A 23,642-nucleotide genomic window follows, 5' to 3' on the forward strand; every position below is an offset into this window, starting at 1 on the left:
AAGTCGTTTGGTTGCAAGGGCCATTTAGCTGAAAATGTCATAAGGCAAAAATAGACATGCGGTCTAAAATATAGTATGGACAAACGACTTTTTTGGTCGTTGGACCAGTTTGGTAGAAAGGGTCAAATGGTCGAAAATTTCATTTGGCCGGACTACATTTTTCGCCATACTACTCATTCCGTAAATGACAATTTTCGGCCAAATGGCCTTTTCTACCAAACAACCATTTGGACCACATGACCAGTGCAGCCAAACAATCTGCTAGGACAAACGGCCAAGGCCAAAATACTATTTTTATAATGCACGAGAAAGGCACCATAACCGCTAGGTGGATTAATCAGGTTTTTTTTTAGATTTTTGCCGATAAAATGTGTGGATTTTTATTAGTGTAGAAATTCCTTCAAAATTGCGAGAAAAAAAAGCTCGACGAAATTTCTCACTTCTCACTCTACAGCTACACTTCTCAATTCCCATTTCGCACTTCTTAATTATCATTAACATCCAAAACACCAAGCTCTTCAAGAAGGCCAATTTTGAAATTGAAAAAATCAACTCTGTTCACTTTCAACCGATCAATGTGAAATTTTGAGACAACGTGCAGTTTTTATTTACAGACTTTAGAAGTTTATTTGAAAAAAAAAACATGGCAAATGACTTGTCGCGTGACAAATTTTGATCTTACATCGGAAATGCGAATGCGTTCTCTGTGATATTCCGGAAGTGGCCGATGAGGTCAATTGTCCTTTAGAGGATCATCAGACGATTATTCGTGAGAAACCATGAAGATGGAGCTAGTGCATGACATGTTTTACTGCAAAAATGAAAATGTCCATTTCTACAGGCTCTGCAGGCCCACACCGTGATGTTCAAGGAGTGACCAATGAGTTCTTTTACACTTTACGAACTTACGGACCAGAACTTCATTTGTGAACATCCATGAAGATAGAACTGTCGTACGATACGTTTGGTTGGAAATGTTCTCTTCTACAGCTTTCCCGGGGCACCACGTAATATTCCGGAAGTGGCTTTATGAAATCACCAGAATATTATTCATGAGAAATCATGAAGATAGAGCAGTCGCATGACATGTTTTGGACAACAAACAAAAATGTTCATTCCTGCTAATTCCCCCGGGACTCTCCAGGAGGTTCTGGAAATGGCCAATGAGGTCTTACAGACTACACAGGTGTACCAGAAGGTTATTTGTGAGAAATCATGCAGAAAGAGCTATCGCATGACATGTTTTGAGTAAAAACTAAAATGCCCCTTCCCTCCTACAGCTTTCCCGGGGGCATTTGCGGACATCCTGGAAACGCTCATAAGCACTTCAAAAAATCGGAAAAATCCCCAATAGAACCGTATTTAGTATAACATTATTTGTAGAAAAAAGTTTGAGAAGAGTTCCATATAAAAACAAATTTTCTTCGAATTACCCCATATGCCCCATATCGTAGGTATTCCAACGGAATCTGGAATAATTTCGGAGTCATACGAAAACTGGAAACCACTCGAAGTGGAATTGAAACTAAAATAAAAACTGGACCTTGTCTCAAAATATTACATTGATCGGTTGAAAGCGAACAGAGTAATGATTTTTTCAATCTCAAAATTTGGCTTCTTGAAGTGCTTGGCCTTTTGGGTGTTAATCATTTCACACTTTTCATTCGGGTAAACGACATTTTCAGCCATATGACCCATTAAACAAACGACATTTACGGTTGTGTGACCTGTTCGGTCAAATGGCCCTGTACGCCAAGTGGCCATTGCGGCCAAACGACCTTTTCGGGTTAATGACCAGTGCGGCCGAACGACATTTTCGACCTTATGTTCCTATCGACTTGTGTTCCTTTCGGCCAACCCCTTTTTCGGCCTAATAACCGTTTCAGCCAAATAGTTCATTTCGGCCAAATGAAATTCGGCTAGATGACTCTCGGAGGAATATGTCCAAATAGCTTTCATTTTTTTTAAACTTTGTTTAGTGTTTTTTGACTTTCTCGTACAACTAAGTTGTACCATTTCACTCCGAAAACGAACTTTTTATAGAAGCCTCTGAGACCCACATCTGAGCACATGTCTGTCCGTCCGTGTGTATGTATGTGTGTATGTGTGTGTGTGTATGTGTGTGTATGTGTGTGCACAAAAGCTATAAAAACATTAGACAACTTTTCGTATAGTAATCTTTAACCGATTTTCTCGCAACAAGTTTCATTCGACAGGGGACAAAGCCTTGTTGATCACTATTGAATGTTATAACGATCGGTCATTGCGTCATTGAAAGTTATGAAAAAAATGGTACATCGGACCATATAAACCCCATATAAGGTTGGTGTCTTAACTAAATGCGAGAAAGGTACCACCAACGCTAGGTGGATTAATCTGGGGTTTTTAATCTACAGATTGAGTTCAACACCGCAAAAAGCTCTCAGCAAAACAACCCTTCTCTCTTGTTACTTGCCCTGCTCATCGTATCTTTCCGGCTATAAGCTCGTGTTCATTCATTGGTTCCACACTTTGTTAAAATGCTCAACTTCACCGAAGCAGTTCTAAGCAGGCAAAGTTCCTATATTGCAAATGCCTAATGGTTTTTTTTTAATTTCCAGTGACAAATTCTTATGAATTTCCAAAGAAAAAAAATCTGAAGGGTTATGTACAAGACACGACCGCCCAACGTAAACTACGTAGAACAGTTTGGTGCATTGAGGAATGTAGTCATATTTTAAGATAATTCATTTTATTACTTATGTCACTGGTTTAGAACAAAATTACCATAACTTAAAATATAAAAAAATGTTGAATACCGTAAAATTGTTGAATACCGTAGTGACGTCCGAGCCCACACCGACAGTCTGGAGCGCTAAAACGCCAGTGTTCGGAATATGAGTCATATTCGGGATTTGAGTCAGAACGGTACCAAAAACCAAGCCATTCGGTTGAGATGCGCCAGAGCAGTAAACGCTGCGGACGGGAATAGGGTATTTGTGCTATTTTATTACAATCTAACTCCCACTATCTGGCAGTGGCATTATGGATAACATATTCGTGCAACCATATTATTAATATAATTGCAAGAATCTTAAATCCGGGAGCTAGAAAGTAATAATTCTATTGTAACCTATAGCCCGTTTCAATGAAGTATGCGTTCCGAAGCTATAGCCGTTTACAATAAGCCCCGCATGATTGTACCCACAGAGTATCTGAAGTGCATTCAAACTTTCTGAATTAAAATTGAATTCTTTTGATTTTGGCGCATATTTATAATAAAAATATAATTAACAATTTGCAGTTTATCATAAAATGGCTTACCATTTTCCTAAGTTATCTTTGAGTCGAACATGTTTGTTCATTTGCATTGCGATTATCGCATTATGACATTGCATTGCCGTTGCTAACAATCGATCATCCTTTCCGTGCACAAACATGCGCTTGTATGTATATCGCCGACTGCGGTCTCTGCTCTGGCCCTACTTTTTGCGGCAAACTGGTGCGAAGCACCGCACAAAAAGAAGAGCCCAAAAACCAACTACACTGAACGACGGCCGAATGAGACTCACGTTGCGAATGGGAAAAAGAGGTGCTGCCAAAATGGTCCAATACCCTACTTTAACGTTGATAATCAAATGTTTAATATAACTGGAAAATTGGTGGAGAGTTTCCGAGTCGATTGATATATAAATCTCAAAAATCCATCGAAAGATGAATGCGCTATTAACGTTCATGTATCCGAGTCTTCCCCTTAGACGTAGTTTACGTCAAAAATCTGAATTCTCAAAGACAAATCTTTTGAATTAAAAGGGAGGTCCTGTAGCGTAGTTGGCTACACGTTCGCCTTACAAGCGGATGGTCATGAGTTCGATTCCCAGCCCCTCCACCAAACCCTCGTCAGTCACCGGATCCGCAGCCCATACGGTGGCGTTTGGGGTACGCGCCTAACCGTCACGGCTGTCTGATGGCGATTGACAACTTGTTCTTGTCGGAGGCATTCCTCCAACGTTACCCGGATTAATGGCAACCGAACAATGCAACGATCATTGAATACACGACATGGACAAACGTACACAATGGACTCACGTTGAGATGGTCTGGCAACGACAACAATAATGGTAATGGAAAAATCTAAAAATAGATTCTGTGTGGATTCTGTAGAGCAGAAAAGCACGAAAACTCAGATGTGGATGAGTACATTATGTGGAAGATATCGATTTGAAAAATGTATTGGAGGTAACCACTTTCGATCGATGAGACTCGAACCCACGACCCTCAGTACGCTAGACTTGTGCTTTTAACCAACTAAGTTAAGCAATATCTTCCACATAAATGTACATATTCACATCTGAGTTTAACATTGTAAACAAATGTCCATGTCTGGTAGCCCAATACCCGGAAAATAGGCAATTCACTTTGATTGAACTTTTCATAATTGAAAAAAAAAATCTTAAACATTTTTTATAAAATTCTTCAGAATTTCTTCGACATTATCTTTCAATTGCAGTATCACTCAAACTGGTGCTGGAGACAAATCTAGATCATTAAAATTGTTTGAACGTGTTTCAACCCTTCCACATTTTACATCTCTTAAATCGAAAATAATTGTTAAATTAAGGTTCACGGCCCACAGTGTTCTCCACTAAACCGGGCAGTGTCGATTCCCGAGCGTCCACCATTCGCCCGCAATGCGAATCTCGTCAACTGTAAATCACTCGGCGTCTCCATTGCCCATTGCGATACCGATTGACAGGTCAAGCACTGGCACCCGACGTGCCATTATTGTCAGATAGGTAATCTGCCATTCCTCGACACTTGCAATGGTTTGCGCCCTGCGATGACGTGATCTGAATTTCAGTTGCTTATTAATAGTACATTCCGTGCCGGTAATAACACAACCGAGATTAATGCTTCGTTTGTAAACACCGTTCTGACGAATTTGTCTTTTTGCAAAATTGATAATCGTTCCGGAAAGCGGAGAGATGCTATAACTTTCAAGACACCTTCAACACAGGACCACTCCCCAATCGCCAGCAGTTATCAAGAAACAAAATTAACGCAATTAAGCTCAATTTTTGGCAATTGGTTTGCGTGCCCATAAACAGAAACAAGACATTGTGGTGACTGTTCCGTCCAAAAACAGCGCTCAATAATATAGCTGATATGCATGGCAACATCGCATCGGGAGAAATGTTACGCCGCGCGGTGCAGATATCGAATTTGACATTCATGTATCCTTGCGAAGGCCGTAGCGGATCTAAGGAATTGGTGTGCCGGTTGGATATTGCCAGTCAATGAATGAACATGGCGCACAGCACAAATGAAAGTGAAAACTACTACCACCGACTGACGTTCTCAGTTGGAAATTCGGATGTGTGAGAAAACAACATTCCGGCAGTTACGCAAAGAGTAAGAGCTGATCGCAATACTCGTCGAAATGTAAAAGAGAGCGCGCGCAAGTATGAGAATGTTTAAAAGCGAATTTTGAAGAATCAACAGGTGGTATCTACCACAAGCTCAACCCACTGAGTAAACAGACGAATACTAAATAACAAAATACCGATGGGGTTGGATTGATTGAGATTTTACGGTAATAAAATGCCGATTTTCCATGTGGGACTATTATGACATGATTATATGAAAGATGGTCGTTGTATTTTTTAAACTAATGTTCCAAGCAAAATTAAAAAGACAAATCTTATATACTTACTACAAACTATGGTGATTAATCCTTGATAGACCAAATTTATACTGAAATCTCAAAAATATTCCAACTTATTCAATATAATCATCCTTCACAATCACGTTGATTGAATTCACTGGTCAATTGCCAAAAGCGTGTCAGAAGAAACGGTCAAATTATCATGCAGTGTGTCGTGTTCGCAACCAGTTTGGAAAAGTTTCCATGATGTTGTAAGTACATTACATTTCGTTTCATTTAGTCGGTACAAATAAAGGTTGTCATGGAACCGATAAGCATATAATGCGTGTCTGTGAATAGGATTTTTAATATTGTGCGGTTTATTCTGGTATCGTGTGCCCATTGATAACATTGATAAGTTTCAACATTTATTGTCTGTCACAGACTACTAGAAGCATGCTGATATAAAGCTTTGCTTATCGCTAATATCGTTCTATAGAGAGAAAGTATTTAGCGCAATAAATATGATGTCTATCATTTAAAAATTTAACACTTGGAAAGTTTCAATCTTGATCCAAATAAGAAATCTGCAAATTTTCGTAAAACATTGCAAACAGCTTCAAGTCTGGTTGTGTCATCGTGGAATTATATTTATTGCTTAGATCTTACCTATACTCTCATAGTGGTAAGTAAGTGCAACTCGAAGAATCGTCATTTTGAACGATTGCACTTTGACTTAACCACTTCAACCACATGGGCAGTACAATTTCATAAACAAAACATGGTGAAGATATCAGCACTCAGCAAATCGAATATGTGTATAATCGTTATATCTTCTTCTTCTTCTATCTATCTTCTATCTTCTTATATATATAAAAACCAATCTATGTATGTATGTTCGCTAACTACTTCTGAACCACTAGGCCGAATCCACCCAAATTTGGTACACACGTTCTCTATCCTCAGGGGAAGTTAACAAAGGGGGTGGGAGGGTCATTTAGGAAAGGGGGAGGGGTTTTGTTTAGAAAACGAACAATTATGTGTAACTTTCATCTCCCAGGACCGATTTCAACCAAATTTTGTACACATATTCACTATAAGGAAACAATCATATGAGAGATTTTGGGAAAGGGGGAGGGGTCTGGAGGGAGGGGTATTGTTCAGAAAACGGGTAATTTAGAGTAAATTCTGAACCCCTGCACCGATTTCAACCAAATGTGATACACACATTCTCTACCCTAAAGAAAAGATAACAAATGGGGGTGGGGCGGTCATTGTAAAAGAGGGAGGTATGGGGGAGGGTTGTCTTTATAAAACGAGCAATTCAGTGTTACTCCCAACTTCCAGTACCCATATCAACCAAATATTGTACACATATTCACTAAGAGAAGTCGATCACATGGAAGTGTAATTTGGGAAAGAGGGAGGGGTCTGGGGAGGGGTATTGTTCAGAAAACAGGCAATTCAGTGTTTCTTTTGAACCCCTGGACCGCTTTCATCCAAATTTGGTACACACATTCTCTATCCTAAGGAGAAAATAACAAAGGGGTGGGATGATCATTGGGAAAAGGGAGGGTAAGGGGAAGGTTGTCTTTAGAAAAAGAGCAATTCAGTGTAACACCCAACTCCCAGGACCAATTTCAGCCAAATTTGGTGCACACATTTTCTATTCTAAGGAGAAGATAACAAAGAAGGTGGGAGGGTCATTGGAAAATTGGAAAAGGGAAAGTTATGGGGGGAAGGGGTTGTCTTTAAAAAATGAGCAATTCAGTGTAACTCCCAGGATAAATTCCAACCAGATTTGGTACACTTATTCTCTATTTTTGGAAGATGTTTATTGAAAAGGTAGGGCCAAACAAAGATATAAAAATATATTGATACAAAGGTTCAATTCTATGAGCGGTAGATCTACCTCTGTGGGTTTCGTGCTACAGCATTGGACATTTTAATTCTATAATTTACTTTTCAGTCCCTAGCAAAGCCGGATACATATAGCTATTAGCTATCTATATATCTCGGATACTTATTCAACGTATGTGACGTATGTGATTTTGTAAACAAAAATTTAAACGTTGATTTCTGCAATCTGATAGCACTCCCACGCAAACTATCGCCACATACAGGTAGGGGAGGTTTCGGCTACATGTTCGTTGTATTGGTTTGCGTGGGAGTGTCATCAGATTTAACAAATCGATGTATGAATCTTGTTTACAAAATCACATACGTCGTTTTGAATAAGTTGCCGAGATATATAAAACTCAATGTTTGTATGTTTGTGTGTGTGCTCCAGCCTAACTTCTGAACCCATTATTGTATTGTTTAGTTATCGATCAATTCAACCATTTATCGAAATCATGGTTTGCCCAACGTAAAAGCAATGATTAATGTGTTTCCTTCTGGATGGTGAATGTGATCCCTTCTTTAAAAATAGACGTTTGCTCGGAATAAGGCATCGGTGGATGTTTGTCCTTCTTTAGAAATAGACGTTTGCCCGGAATATGGCGATTATGGGTTCGCTCCCTTTTCCAAAATCAGTCAATGTTTTCAAATGAAATCTGCCTTCTTTTGATCAAATGATGAAGTATCGATAAGATAACGCAATTATCCTGTTGACCAATTGGTTTATTCATTTTCCGATTGTGAAAAAAAAAACTGCGAATCAAACTGGCAATTCCGAGCAAGGCCGGGTACATAAAGCTAGTTTCTCAATAAAAATAAGTTTTAATAATATTACGGTACTGACTGACCGGGAATATCGGCGATTTCCAGTACCGGTATTCATTTTGCATAAAATTGTAATATGGAGGAACTAGGAAGTAAATTTTAAAAGGTGACTATTATCAAAAAATTAGAAATTTGAATTATGTTCTCACTTATCAAATCTAAGAGCTTCTGGTTATAATGCGCAATTCTGAATTTAGTTTCTTGCTTCAAGGGCAAACAAAATTATCGAGTATCACCTAACTGATTGCATGATTAGTAAACACTTGTGAAAAACCTACTAGTCAACAGTGTTTCACTCCCTTCAATCATTTTCAGTGTACTTAAAAGATTTTTTTCGCTGAATTCAGTCATGTATTCAGATTTTTTGTATCACGTCCAGTTTTTGAGAAAAACGGGTTTAAATTCACAAAACTACGTATTCTCATGGAAATTTGGTTTCTCAGTCTGTAGAGCTGAATTTTGGCTCCTCACTTATAAAATAAAGTTTGTATTTTGTAGGATGAGCCTTGTAGAATGCATGTGGGTTGTTGGATTTTTTTAGACACGTTCATTTGTTGCGAAAAACGGAATTTAATTCACAAAAGTACGTCTTTTCATAGAAATTCGGTTTCTCTCCTCTGTAAAACTGAATTTCAGCTCCTCACTTTGAGAATAAAGTTTGAATTTTGTAGAATGGGCCTTGCAGAAGGCATGTGAGTTGTTGAATTTTTATTGACACGTTCATTTGTTGTTAAAAATGGAATTTAATTCACAAAAGTACGTATTTTCATAGAAATTTGGTTTCTCTCCCCTGCAAAGCTGAATTTCGGCTCATCAGTTTGAGAATAGAACTTGAATTTTGTAGAATGGGCCTTGTAGAATGCATGTGGGCTGTTGGATTTTTTTCGGCACGTTCATTTGTTGTGAAAACCGAAATTTTATTCATAAAAGAACGTATTTTTATAGAAATTTGGTTGAATTTTGTTGGCCGTGCAATACTGCAATGGGGTTCACTTCTGCTTAAAAAATATAAAAAATATATAAATATAAATCTTTTATTTGATTTAAATTAACGAGGTGCAGCACTCATTTCAGTCATAGAGATTGCACTTCCGGCACACTTCGAACCAGTTCCCGGCCTAAACAAAATTTTACTCAATCTCTCAACATTTTAGTCGGACGGTAGAAAATGAGACGTAAAAAAACATGCACGTTCTACGACAACATGATGCCAGATGGTAGTATCTATAATAATTTTTGTTTGGTTGAAAAGATTCATTCACTCATTTAAATTTCATCCAAACACTTAAAAACTTTTTTTTTCACTTTTTGAAATCGGGAGAATTATAAGTAACATGATACGTTGACACTGTATTAGACTGTTTTCCTATTAACAATGAAGGATTATTTTCATACTAAAAGAGGCTCCTGGCCTTTTGGCAGCGTGGTGCGGCTAGAAGTTCTTAGCAGGGATGCCAGACATAGAGACATGTCTGTATTTATACAGACATTTGATTTTGCATACAGACATCATACAGATTACAGACATTATACAGACTTTTGATTGAAGTTATAGACTTTTACAGTCATTCAGTTTTCGAAAACGTTGGGCTGCCAAACAGAATCATTTTGGGTTTTCAAACAAAATTGTTATTGGGATTTCGTAAGGATTTCTATAAGGTTTCCAAGCGTTATCATTTTGGAATTCCGAGCGGAGCCTTTTAAACTTCTGAACCGGATTCTTCTTCTTCTTCTTCTTATTGGCATTATATCCCCACACTGGGACAGAGCCGCCTCGCAGCTTAGTGTTCATTAAGAACTTCCACAGTTATTAACTGCGAGGTTTCTAAGCCAGGTTACCATTTTTGCATTCGTATATCATGAGGCTAGCACGATGATACTCTTATGCCCAGGGAAGTCGAGACAATTTCCAATCCGAAAATTGCCTAGATCGGCACCGGGAATCGAACCCAGAATCTCAGCATGGCCTTGCTTTGTAGCCGTGCGTCTTACCGCACGGCTAAGGAGGATTACTTTTAGATGTCCCTAACGGATAGATTCTTTGGTTCCTTTCGGAAACCTAAAAAAATCCATTCAGAAGTCCAAAATTAATCCATACTGAAGCCCAAAATGATCTCGTTCGAAAGCCCGAATGAGTTCCATTAGGGTGCCCAAAAGATATCCGTTCGTACCAAAAGATATCCGTAATGTGAACTTCCGAACGTAATCCCACTGGGTTTACTAACGAAATCCCTTCGAGTTTCTGAACGAAATTCTTTTGGGCTTTCGAAAGTAATCACTCTGGGCTTCTCAAAGAAATCCTTCTGGACTTCCAAACGGAATTCTAATGGGATTCTGAACATAATCATTCTAGAATCCCGAACGAAATACTTTTGGTCTTCCGAACGGAATTCTTTTGAACTTTCCAAAGAAATACTTCTAGACTTTCGATTGGAGCGTTCTGGGCCTCTGAACGGAATCTTTTTCTGCTTCTGGACAAAGGATTCCCATTAGAATACTTAATGGATTTCCTACCGAAGCCCTAAAAGGATTTTGTTCGGAACTGCAAAGGAATCGATTCGAAAACCCAGGAGAGTTCTTTCCGAAAGCCAAAAAGAGCTTCGTTCAGAAAACCAAAAAAAATCTCTGTTCGTAAATCTAAACAAGTCCTGGGTTTCCGAACGAAATTAGTTGGGATTCAGAAAGGAATTCTTTTATATTTCTGAACAAAATTCTTTTTGGGCTTCCAATATAGAATTCCTTTGGGTTTGCGAACGGAACCTTGTTGAGCAGCTGAACGAAAAGTATTTTATTCGAAAGCACAAAAAGAGTTTCGCTCGAAAGCCCAAAAAAGTTGGGAAGACCCAAGGTCCTCCGTTTGTAAACCCAAAAGATGTCCGTTCGTTCTTCGGGTTTCCAAACAGATTTATCCCTTCTGTGCCCCTCCTTCGAACCAAACCCAAGTAACCATCAGGCTTATATACTTGTAAAAAGTACAGCCCTAAAAGCTGACTTAAAGTGGAAATGTGCACTTATAAGACCGAATTAATGGTTTATTACTTTCATATGTTGAAATAAAACATCAGTAATACATCGTTGCATTCGTAATGCTGACATATAGAGTATTGTTGTCTGACAGTTGATAGATAAATGCAACTCCACATCGTTAAAACTGATTTAATGCAATTAGCATTTAGAATGCCGGTTTATGATAGACTTGGGAACTCTTTCAAGTTAGGAAATTGCGTAAATATTATCAATTTATGCTAATGTAACAATATACATATTGATAAGAATATTATTCAAGACAGACAAATTCAGGCATTTTGCTGAGACTGATGCAGACTTATAAGAATTATATCTGGCATCCCTGATTCTTAGGCCGAGGTGAATTTTCGTTCGGTTTGAGGATACATTTCTAAATGTATTCTAATATGTTTATATAAGTTCTGGCGAAACGAACAAATAGGAAAGGTTGAAGTGCGTTAGTTTAGAATTATTGTGTGATGGTTAACAGCTTCAAGCAATGATTTTATCGACAACTGTGACGATTTTTAAATTGGCGTTTATATGATGAAATTGTCAATCATAAACCAACGGCTTCCAAACAGTATAAATCTATATCTAAATCTATATATCTATATCTAAATCTATATAAAACTACAGTTTTCTGTGCAGTGGGCAGGGAATCTGGTCCATATGCCCAGCTGTAACGTTTTTTATGACAGTTTCAACACATTGAATGGACATCATATGAACCAAATCTTAATTATATGTGACCGTTTTCCGAAACCGTTTGAAGAATTTTTCGAGCCAAAACTGTCTGCTTCAACGTAGTATTCTATTAGCAGTTACCAATTGAAAGCTTTTCTTTCCGCATGAGAATGTATCTTGTGTGGCAAGTACAATGGATACAATATGTCCAGTGTGTCGTAAAAGTTTCCAACTCGAAGACATCCTAGACCGGACCAAAAACCGAACTCGCCATCTCCGGATTGGCAATCCTACTTGTTAGCTTAGCTTCTGAACATATCTACGAATAATAATTATTTGAAAATATCGCAACAAATATGAGAACTAATGAGTTTCAAAACTATGAAACTTCAGCAAGGCCGCCTCAAATTGATATTTTTGACCGAATATATCCATCATTCCAATTTTCATTAAAATCAAAAGATCAAATGAACTATACGCATACACATTATAAAAGTTAAGCTATAATTAAGACTAATGAGACATCAACACTACTTGACTGACTAGTAAGAAGATTTTGAAAACTTAAGACACTGAGGTCATAAAACAGAATCGAATTAAAGCACAAATAGTCGGATTCGTCGGATTTCGTCGAATTTCACGCCATAACTCGATAACTTAAAAACCATCAGCGTTAGAATTTTGACGTTGCCATTAGAGAAGACTTATTTTGTTCAATACATTTTTTGTTACTTTTAATTAGGATCATGCTATTCCAAAAAGTTATGGAGAATTTAGAGTCAAGAGTCAATAATTAGAATAGGCTTAGGCAGATACTATGTGCTACATTTCTGTAGTATTTGGCTGCCAGATCTTTACTGCATTGAACATATTTTATCATATAAAGCAAATAAACCGTTTGTTTGGGAAACTACGTTTGAATTATTTTTGTACAAGTGCTTTGAATTGCAATCATTCATCATTATTGGTTACGCTTTTTAAGCAACCTATAACCCAGGCTTTCAATTTTGCCGAACTATGACTACAAGTTACTATCTCACATTTTATGCCGTCAACTAGCACCAATTGCAAGAGAGTTTGTGGGGCAGTAACATGCGGGATTCGTTGGCGAACGCTCTAACACGGATCAGGTGTTCGCTAAACGCCAGGTTATTGCAGAAATGCCGCGAATACAATGTCACATCATCTATTCATCGACTTCAAAGCCGCATATGATACAATCGAACGAGACAAGCTATGGCAGCTAATGTAGGAACACGGATTTCCGTATAAATCGACACGGTTGTTCAAGGCGACGATGGATCGGGTGATGTGCGTAATTCGAGTTTCAGAGACATTCTCGGGTCCCTTTGAAACGCGCAGAGGGTTACGTCAAGTTGATAGTCTTTCGTGTCTGCTATTCAATAGCGCTTTGAAGGGAGTAATACGAAGGGCAGGAATTGACACGCGTGGTACGATTTTCACGAAGTCCGTCCAGCAATTTGGTTTCGCCGACGACATAGATATTATAGCACGTAACTTTGAGATCATGGAGTAGGCTTCCTCCATCAGACTGAAGAGCAAAGCTGGGAGGCTCAGACTAGTCATCAATACGTCTAAGACGAAGTACATGATAGGAAGAGGTTCAGGGGAAGAGAACGTGAGCCACCCACAACGAGTTTGCATCGGTGGTGACGAAATCGAAGTGGTTAAAGAATTGGTGTACTTGAGCTCGCTAGTAACTTCCGACAATGACAAGAGCAGCGACAGAAACCGTACATACTTTGGACTCTGCAAAACTCTCCGATCGAATATAGTTCGCCGCCGTACCAAAATGACTATCTACAAAACGTTTATTAGACTGGTAGACTGGTTCCTACGGACACAAGACGAATGGACGATGCTCGTGAAGGACCAACGCGTACTTGGAGTTTTCGAAAGGAAAGCTCTGCGTACCATCTATTGGTGCTGCGTACAATGCAGATGGTGAACGGTACGTGGAGAAGGAGAATGAACCACGAGTTGCAACAGATGTTTGGAGCCATCCATCTTTCACACTGCGAAAATTGGATGACTGCGGTCGGCTGGACACGTAGCCAGAATTTCGAACAGTAATCCGGTGAAAATGGTTCTCGACAACGATCCGACGAAATAAGAAGGCGAGGTGCGCAACGAGCAAGGTGGATCGACTAGACGATTTGCGGACCCTACGTAGACTGCGTGGTTGGAGTCTTGCAGCCGTGAAGCGATTTGAATGAAAAAGACTTTTATGTACTGCATAGACCATTCCGGCCTTAGTCTGACCAAGTCCTTATTTCCATGCGCTCGAAAGAGAAAAATGATTAAACTTCAGCAAGCTCTAATCGGGGCTACAAGCGTTAATATTCGCTTTGGCATAAGCGTTAACGATGTTACAGTATACTTTGTAGATTAGACTCTAGTGAAAGGGACACTGTATTTCCGTCCATCGTCGTAGGGACTAAAACCAACGAAAACAATGTCCATTTGCTAGAACTCCATTATAGCAGAACGTTTCTTCTGAGCTTACGATTTGGTACGGATGAATTTGGCAAAAAAGTGTTTTATTAGTTTTCGAGACTAATTTCAAACTATACTGAGGATAGGAAATGAATAGTCGATGAAGAACTTACCACAGATAAAAGACATATATAGAGACATATATATATAGAGTAGTATAAATTTCATTAAAAATCTGTGTAAATCAAAATACTTTAAGATATTTACTACGGCAACACGTCGTTTGGTGGCGCTAGGTATCACTCATGGTCAATGGTCGTACCAAGTGTCACATTTCATGGTAAAACAAAAATGGAGGACAGAATGGAACATCACCTTCCTTATGCACTAAATGGAAGCAAGGCACTCAGGATTCTCATTACCAATTAAATGACACAATCCCAATATTGCATTAACGTTTAGTAATAAGGACACTTCCACTCTTTAAAGCAATTAGGCAGAATTGAGCATGTTGTCTTAAATATCAGGACGCTACGAGTTGTACCAAATGTATTTAAAATTACTAATACATTAATATAATTATAAACACATACAAATTGTGATAACCGGTCAATAGAATCAACAATTCTTCTATTTACACTTGAAAAAATAAAATATTGGATAAGCATTATAATCGGAAAAAATATATAAAGGCACGACAGTGACACGAACTAAACAAAGAAGAGAATTTTTCACTTTCGCAATCAATTCAAATTCAACACGACACTGTTTACCCTGTCTTCCACGTGGGTGCACCCACCCGGCATCCTCCCAATCCCAATTGATCCGTCTTCCCCATGCATGCGACAGCTGATGCCACTCTAAGCTTTCTAAACGAACAACTATAAAATGTTGTCATCATTTCGCATTTCCTCTTCCCGCCGAGGTGTTATGCACACATAGTTCCTATAATGGTGCATACGACAGGTTACCTGCGCGGTAATGCGCAACAGCATACCCAAGTTCAACGATCATTGCATTGCAATTTAAATTTAATATCTCGTTTAGCTGTCAATTTGCAACACCATTTGCGGAACGGCACTGGTGGGTACCAGTTCCAGAGTAAGGGACAGAGCCAGAAGTCATCCATCATACACCCGGATGTTCACTTTCCCAACCGGTTGCATGGGTCCCAAGTTTAGCCCCGTCTTATGGATTCCAAGCTTTTCTCCAGAGGCTTCAATCAATTTAAGCTGGGGGATTAACTCGTTGATTAAAACATTGCTAGTGATCCCGTGGATTGCATTTCGCAGCACGCGCGTCAAACTTCTAAAACCATGCGCAAACAACTGCGCAACAGACGATGACATGGGGCACGAGTCTGCATTATTCCGCCGGGCCCGACACCGGTTGTCCGGTTATGGATCGATGCACAAATTCTATTGTATTCCATTTCTATTCCGCTCGTTGGCTCGTCGTGGTTAGTCGGTTATGTCAATATTATTACCCCGCGTCGAACAACAAGAACGGTCACTGGGTGATCGTCGGCAGCAATTATCCATCACTCTCTGCTGCAGGTGTCTGTCTTCGACCACCTACAACTGAATGTACGGAAAGTCTGGCCACCAATGAGCCAATGTAATGCGTATTTTTTTCCACCGCGAAACAGAACCCCATATCCCCCTAAACATTTATTTGAATTTGAATCCGAACAAAAGAAAAACTAATTAACGTGTTACACCTTTAACTATGCTACGCTACAGTTGTTCGGACGTACTGCAACCTTCCCTTCTTTTCATCTCGTCTCATTCCAGCTCTGGTCCCGGCGCGTTACATTCTGGCCGTGCTCGGTTCTATCGGTATGGCCATCATCTACGGCCTGAAGGTGAACCTGAGCGTGGCCATGGTTGCCATGTTGAATCACTCGGCACTAGCACACGGCTCGGCACCGGTTCATGAAGCTTCCCAATCGCACAATGTCGAGGAGGTCTGCACCCAGGCGGGAAATTCTACGGAAGCCATCGAGGTGAGTTTTTGAGATATAAATCTTTCAGCGATTTCAAGGCAAAACGGGGCCCAAACTAACTGTTCTGGAAAACCACTTTTACTGTGATGCACTTAACCTTTTTTACGGCACTTTTTTATACGTCATTTTGTGTTACGCCCCTTTTTTTACGGCTCGTGACGTAGAAAGAATTTTAAACATGATTGACATACAATAACATAAGAAGCCACTCTTAGAAACCGAAAGAACTAAGTAGCTGTTTTGCATCTTCAACATTTGCCTTCAACAAGTGTTCCATTTCAGGTCATCCAAGAATTCCCTGGAGTCTACACGCCACAAGATCTACACGCATAAGTACTGATATATCTTTTGGAAACTGGTTCATGTCCTATTTGAACCGTTTGTTTGAGAAACTGCATATGTAACATTTTTGGACAAAATGAGATTTTTATATATTCTGAATCCTTGTCCAAAGGTACGTATTCTGGCAAAAAACAGGAAAAAAAATTTTTTGTTCAGGAATGTATGAAAAAAATTTCATTTGTTTAAGAAACTACATATGTCCACGTACTTTGAAGAGCAATTTTGGAGAACTGCTTACATTTTTTGCACTGAAAGTGCCCCAGGGTGTTGAGTTTTGCCAAAAACTATTGTTCTGTGTCGAAGAAATCTAAATATTCGGTGCAAGTTTGTTCAAAAACAGTTTTTTGTTGTTTACTCGAAATAGTGTAAAATGGACTTAGGGACTGTTCATATACCACGTGGACAGGTTTTGATCAATTTTAGATACCCCCCTCCCCCAGCGTGGACAATTGCTCATATAAAATTTCGAAAATTTTTATGAGTCGTAGACATTCGTCATACTCCCCCTCCCCCTAAGCTGTCCACGTGGTATATGGAATGCCCCTTATGTAGTTTCTCAAACAAATGATCCATTTGATCCTTTGAACTAAATTGGATATACTTTCAATAGTTGTTCCTTTCCAGGTCATTTAGAATTCCCTGGAGTGGAGGACTTGTCTGTTTACACACGTAACCAAAGAGTTGATATCCTGGTTCATGCCCTATTTGATCCAGGAAACCAAATAGAATTCGCCTTCAATAACTGTTCCATTTCAGGACATCCAAGAAATCACTGGAGTCTACACGCATAATGCCTTAAGATCTACACACATAACCAAATGGCTGGTATCTCTTTTGAGAACTGGCTCATGTCCTATTTGATCCATTCAACTAAATCGGATATGCCTTCAGTTTGAGGTGTGCGCCGCCGCCGACTTTTTTGCATCGCCGCCGCGGCCGACATTCATGCATCGGCATGCCGCCGTTTAAAATTTGTCACGCCGGTGGTCTATAATTTTCCACGCCGATTCGAATTTTCCGTGAAAATTCCGAAGATTCAGTGGAATTTCCGTTGATGTTTACAATTGATCCCTATAGAACATCACGTTAGACCTCCAGAGATTTTGCCAATACGATTTCTCGTTATAAAAGTTCGTGAGTAAATTTCATATGATTTCCGTTCAAATTTTTAAAAAATACTCGTAGAAGTAGAGTTTTTGAACGAAGAACACAAAATACATTGGAGCTGAATAAAGCGCTTACATGACCAAAACTAGTCCTCTATAGCTTATACATATAGCTAAAATTGATGGTTGTTAAAGCTGAAAGTTGTTTGGTCTAATATGTCATTTGACCAAACAAACAATTTGGCTGAAGTCCATCTAGTCTAAAAAACAGTTCCTTCGGCTGGAAAAAAAACAGTTGCCGGAATAGCTCAATTGGCTGAAAAGGTCGTGTGGCAGAAAGGATCATTTAGACAAGATGGTTCTGCTGAATAGGTCATTTAGCCAAAAAAAGTCGTTTAGCTGAATAGGTCATTTTTCAGAAAATGCCGTTTGGCAGAAATAATTGTTTTGCAGAAAGGACATTTGCAGGTCAAATGGCTCTTTCCGCCAAATGACGATTTCTACCAAACGGCATTTTCAGCCAAATTATCTATTTGGTCATATGACTTTTTTAGCCATTTGACCTGCAAAGCACAAACAACTTCTCGATAAAATTACCAGTTCGGTCGGATGTGCCTTTCGGCTACTTGTCGTTTTCGGCCAAATGTCATTTTCGGTCAAACCATTTTCGACCTAATACCGTTTCTGACAAGCGTTTAATTCGGCCTAACGTGTTATTCAACCAAGTGGCATTCGAATAAATGGCTTTTCGCCGAATTACTTTCGGCCAGACAATAGGTAGGGTCATTTGGCCAAAAGGTGTTAGGCCAAATATGTCATTTAGACAAAAAAAAAACATCTAGCCGAAAATGTTATTTACCCGAAATGGGCATACGGCCTAAAATGCCGTTCCTCCGACTGGCCATTTGGCCGAAAAAGTTGTTTGGCAGAAATGGTCGTTTGGCAGAAAAATCATTTGGCCGAAAATGTTATTAGGCCAAATAGGCGGATGTTTTTGACCATATAACCCGTTGGCCGTTGAACGAAATAACATTTACGATCATATGACCCTTTCTGTCAAACAACCAATTCGGCCTTATATCCTATTCGGCCAAACGACGTGTTAGGGAAAAGTGCACACTTAAAATTTTCCGCCGAACTCGGCTGTGCAAATTTCGGTTAAAGATTGTTAGCTGAGATAACGGTAGAAATACGTATGATTATGGCAACTTCTTTGAGTGTCACAGTAAACAAATTGCTTTTTCAGTTGAGATATCAGCAGAAAGTCACATAGAATTTCCGAAGAATTTCTTATGTACAACACAAAGAATTCCTCTTTATAAATCCAAAGAAATTGCTTCATAATTCCGATTTTTTCTTCGTTGAAATACCGAACAGTTTCCCGTAAAATTAAAAAAAAAATCACGTGGAAGTTCTGAACAATTTTAGTTGAAATTTCGTAAATTTCGAAGTTCATAAGAATTTTCTATACAACTTGCATCCCATGCAAATAAAAATGATTTTCCTATGGAAATTTCGAACAATTTGAGGTTGAAATCCAATTTTTTTGGTGGTGTCCACATTGATGTCCACATCGAAGAATACTCAACAAAACTTTCTTTAGATTTCCTGAACATTTTCCTGTAGAAACTTGAAACATTTTTTCGTGAAAATCAGCAAGATTTTTTTATGTAAATTCCAAAGAACTTGCCACGCGAATACCAAGCAATTTTTCTTGGAAATTCAAGAATTTTCAAAACTTTTAAGTAGTTGCCATGGAAAATCCGAAAATAATTTTCAAATTGAAGAATACTTTGAAAATATTTTGGAGAAGCTCAGAGAATTTCCGGGAGAAGTTCAGCCGAATTTTCCGACGAAATTCAAAAGTTTTTCCGTTAAAAATTTGACAAAAGAAGCGGAAAAAAATCTTTAAGAAACAAACGTAGAAAAAATCTCCACGCCGATTCACGCCGCCACCGCCAACCAAAATTCTGACAAACGCCGCCGCCGATTTTCGGACCGGCGCACACCTTCAATAACTGTTTAGTTTCAGTTCATCCAATGATTGTCTGGAATATAGGCCTTAAGGTCAACACGCGCAGCCAAAGGAGTATGTCTCTCGCCCTCTTTGATCTTTTAAACCAAAGTAGATATGCCTTCAATAGCTGTTCCTTGCCAGGTCATTCAATAATTCCCTAGAGTGTAGGACTCGAAGTCTACACGCGTAACGTAAAACCATTATTACGCCCAATTTGATTCAGGAAAGCAGATTGCATTTCCTTTCAATAACTGTTCCATTTCAGGTCATCTAAGAATTCCCTGGAGTATAAGTCTTAAGGTCTGTGCCTTCAATAACTGATTCGTCCTAGGTCATCAAAGAATTTCCTGGACTATGGGTTTTAATGTCTACATCCGTAACCTAAGGATTGTTATCTCTTTTTGAAAATGGTGCATGCCCTATGTTATCTATTTAACGAAATTGGATACGCCTTGAATAGCTCTTTTCCAGGCGCTCCGAGAATTCCCTGGATTATAGGCCTTGGATCTACACGCGTAACTGAAAGTCTGTTTTCTTAAACGGTTCATGCTCTTCTTAATCCGTACGCCTGGATACGCTCTCAATAACTGTTCCGTTCCAAGTCATCCAAGAATTCCCTGAAGTATGGGTCCTTTTTTCAAGTAAATTAATTGTTTATTCGACTTTTATTCTATGTTAGTGATGAACTCTAACTACAGTTGTCCCTCCACATCTCGATATTGAAGGGACCATCGAGATAGGGAGAGATCGAGGAATGGAAGGAAAACTGAAATGGGTACTAGATCCAAAAAAGCTCGTTGCTTTGAAAAACGACAACAAAACAAATGTCGTTTCCTGTTGTTGATGTGTTTGTTATTTCCAAAGATGGTCTAGTAGCCTAAAAATCTGACCATATCGACATAAGGAGAGTGAATCCTGGACAAAATATGATCAGAACCCATCGAGATAGAGAGGTATCGAGATAGGGAGGTTATCGAGGTGTAGAAAGCCCAATTGTATCTAAATTGAAGGGACTGAGGAAACCATCGAAATGGGGAGAGATATGGAGATATAGAACAAGAGTGGACTGTAATAAGAAAAATAAATATAATAATGATGTAAACAAATCTTATTCTAGATTTGAAACAATACTAAAAAATAGGTTAATAGGATAGGTTAAAATCAAACAAATTACAAACATTAACAAAAGCTCTAAGACAAGAGCTAAAGGGATTATTGTATCCGTGCATTGTTCGGTTAGTGGGTTGTAGAAAAAGGACTGTTTTCTCATTCAAAATTAGATTCAAAAAGTCATCCAAGGATTCCCTGAAGCACATGACTAAAATTCTACACGCGTAACCATTAGTTTTGTGGTCTATAGAAGAAAACATAGAAGAAAAAGAAAAAGAACACCTTCAACTATTGTTGCATCTCACTTCAGCCAAGAATACCCTGAATTCAATTTGGTTCAAATGATCTTTAAGAGCATTTTTGATTTCTAAAAGGGCTAAAAAGATCATTCGTTACGCGTTACGTGTTTTTAATCACGATTATAAAGATTTTGAAAAAAACGTTACGCGTATTGACCTTAAGGCCTGTAGATAACCCGGAATGTAACATGCAATAAATTCATATCCAATTTGGTTTAAATAACTACCAAGGGGATGTTACATTTCTGAAAGCTGCAAATAGATCTTTATTTACGTGTATTGGCTTAAGGCTTATACTCTATTTCTTGGAATTCACGAATAGCTTGGAATGGTACATGCATTAAATTCATATCCAATTTAGTTCAAATGGTCTCTAAGAGCATGTTGCATTTTTCAATAAAGCAAATAGATCTTTCGTTACGCATTCTGACCATAAGGCCTTAATTCTAATTCTTGGAAAGTTTGGAATGGAACATGCATTCAATTATCCAATTTTGAACGGTGACTAAGAGCATGCTTAAATTATAAAATAAGCAAAATAGCTCTTTTGTTACACGTATTGACCTCAAAACCTGAACTCTAATTCTTGGAGTTCTTAGATGGCCTAGAATGGAACAAGCATTCAACTCATATCAAATTTTGTTCGAATGATTATTAAACACATGTTTCATTTGTGAAAGAGACAAATAGATCTTTTGTTACGCGTTTCTACCTTATGGCATGAACTCCTATTCTTGGATCTTTTAGATAGCCTAAAATAGAACACATGTTGGAAGCCTGTCCAATTTGATTAGAGAATAGCTAGGAATATTGTTGTTTGGACCGCTGGTAGCATGTACCAAATAAAAAATACCAAGAGATGTTAGTTTATGCGTGGAAGCCTAAAAGCTAAACTCCAGGGAATTCTTGAAAGACCTAGAACATGTGATTATATCATAATCAATTTGGGTCTTGGGATTCCTATGGTTATGTAACGTATTAAAAATTCTTCAAATATCAATGAATTAAGTGAATTATTAATAATTAAGTCATATTCTTTTTACGTCCTCCCAAAAAGTGACGTGAAAAGAGGGTTGAGTGTATAAGAAAATTAATTACCAGATGCCAAATTTTCCGATAGCGATAACGAATAAATAGAACCAATAACCACTACATTATTGTTAGTAAATAGTATATTGTGCAACTAGTTACAAGAAGATTAATTTTTCAGCTCGTCTTGTGCTACAACTCGATGGATAAATAGGGTAAATGTCCGATTTTGGAGCCCTAGAGGAAGTGCTTCCCAATACCTGCTTATATAATTGATACGGGCGGAAATCGCACCATTTCAAAGACGAAAGTCTTCAATTTATGAAATAGAAATTTGACATGGGCTTCAGTTATTGATAAACCGGTTAAATTGCAACGCATTGTACCGCTTGCCTTGTTGCATAAACAAATTTTATTAATATTTCATCTATCTAAATATCGTTACTTTCGCACAGAAAACTAGTTAAACAAATGCAAAACATCATTATTCTCCATTCTCTTGAAGCCAGTGATGGAATTAACAGCGGCATTGATTTTGGGTAAAAATTCATGTTTTGACAAAAAATCAAATTCATGCAGAAAACAATTAGTTAGCGCCTTCCTAAGTATTGTGAAGTGATGTCCATCAAACTATTTCACTTACACTTCGGTCGCTTTTATCGTGTTTTTCTTATATTTTGGCCTTTCGGATTTATTAAAACCTAGGATATTAAAACGGCCGGTTTTGTTCTGCAAAGTAAGCGAGAATTCTCGTTGTGAAACGTCTATGTAAAATTCCCAAAATTTAGGAGGCATTTCAAAAGCTATGAAAATTGAGACACTGAAAGATAAAAACCAACTGCGTGAATAGCGATTCCAGTTTATTACGCGACGCAGACAATTGTATTGGAATGCTCACCTAGGCTAATTGAACAAAATTCATTCATGCAACTGTTATCCCAATTTACTGTTTATTCAAACATTAATAAAAAGATTTATGATCTGGAATTGTAGAAAACACTTTATTTTACTTTAGAAGTCCACACACAAGTTACCATCATGATTCATAATTTTAATGAAGTCATCGGTTTTAACATCTCTACCAAAAAGTCGATTTCGGAATGAAATCTAATCCTTTGGAAAATTCCTATTTGAATCAATCTTTTCATTTATAGATCGTGTATCGAGCCACTTAACACTTGGCCACGCGCGGTGTTGTTTCTCGGTAAAATACAATCTTGTTTGTTGGTCTTTCTCT

The 23,642-nt window shown here is 38.3% G+C and overlaps 2 protein-coding genes across 2 annotated transcripts in view; both read left to right on the forward strand.

The window, feature by feature from the left end:
• Window positions 1-23,642, forward strand: part of LOC134212660 (uncharacterized) — a 328,376-nt gene that overhangs the window by 102,448 nt on the left and 202,286 nt on the right. The window lies entirely within an intron of this gene.
• LOC134212650 (sialin) overlaps window positions 1-23,642 on the forward strand; it is a 58,672-nt gene that overhangs the window by 21,647 nt on the left and 13,383 nt on the right. Inside the window, exon 2 of the mRNA XM_062690683.1 lies at window positions 16,291-16,502. Within this exon, the coding sequence (XP_062546667.1) occupies window positions 16,291-16,502 (212 nt within the window). The remainder of the gene's footprint in view (window positions 1-16,290; window positions 16,503-23,642) is intronic.

This window comes from Armigeres subalbatus, chromosome 2, assembly GCF_024139115.2.
Source record: "Armigeres subalbatus isolate Guangzhou_Male chromosome 2, GZ_Asu_2, whole genome shotgun sequence".
In the NCBI taxonomy this organism is placed as follows: domain Eukaryota; kingdom Metazoa; phylum Arthropoda; class Insecta; order Diptera; family Culicidae; genus Armigeres; species Armigeres subalbatus.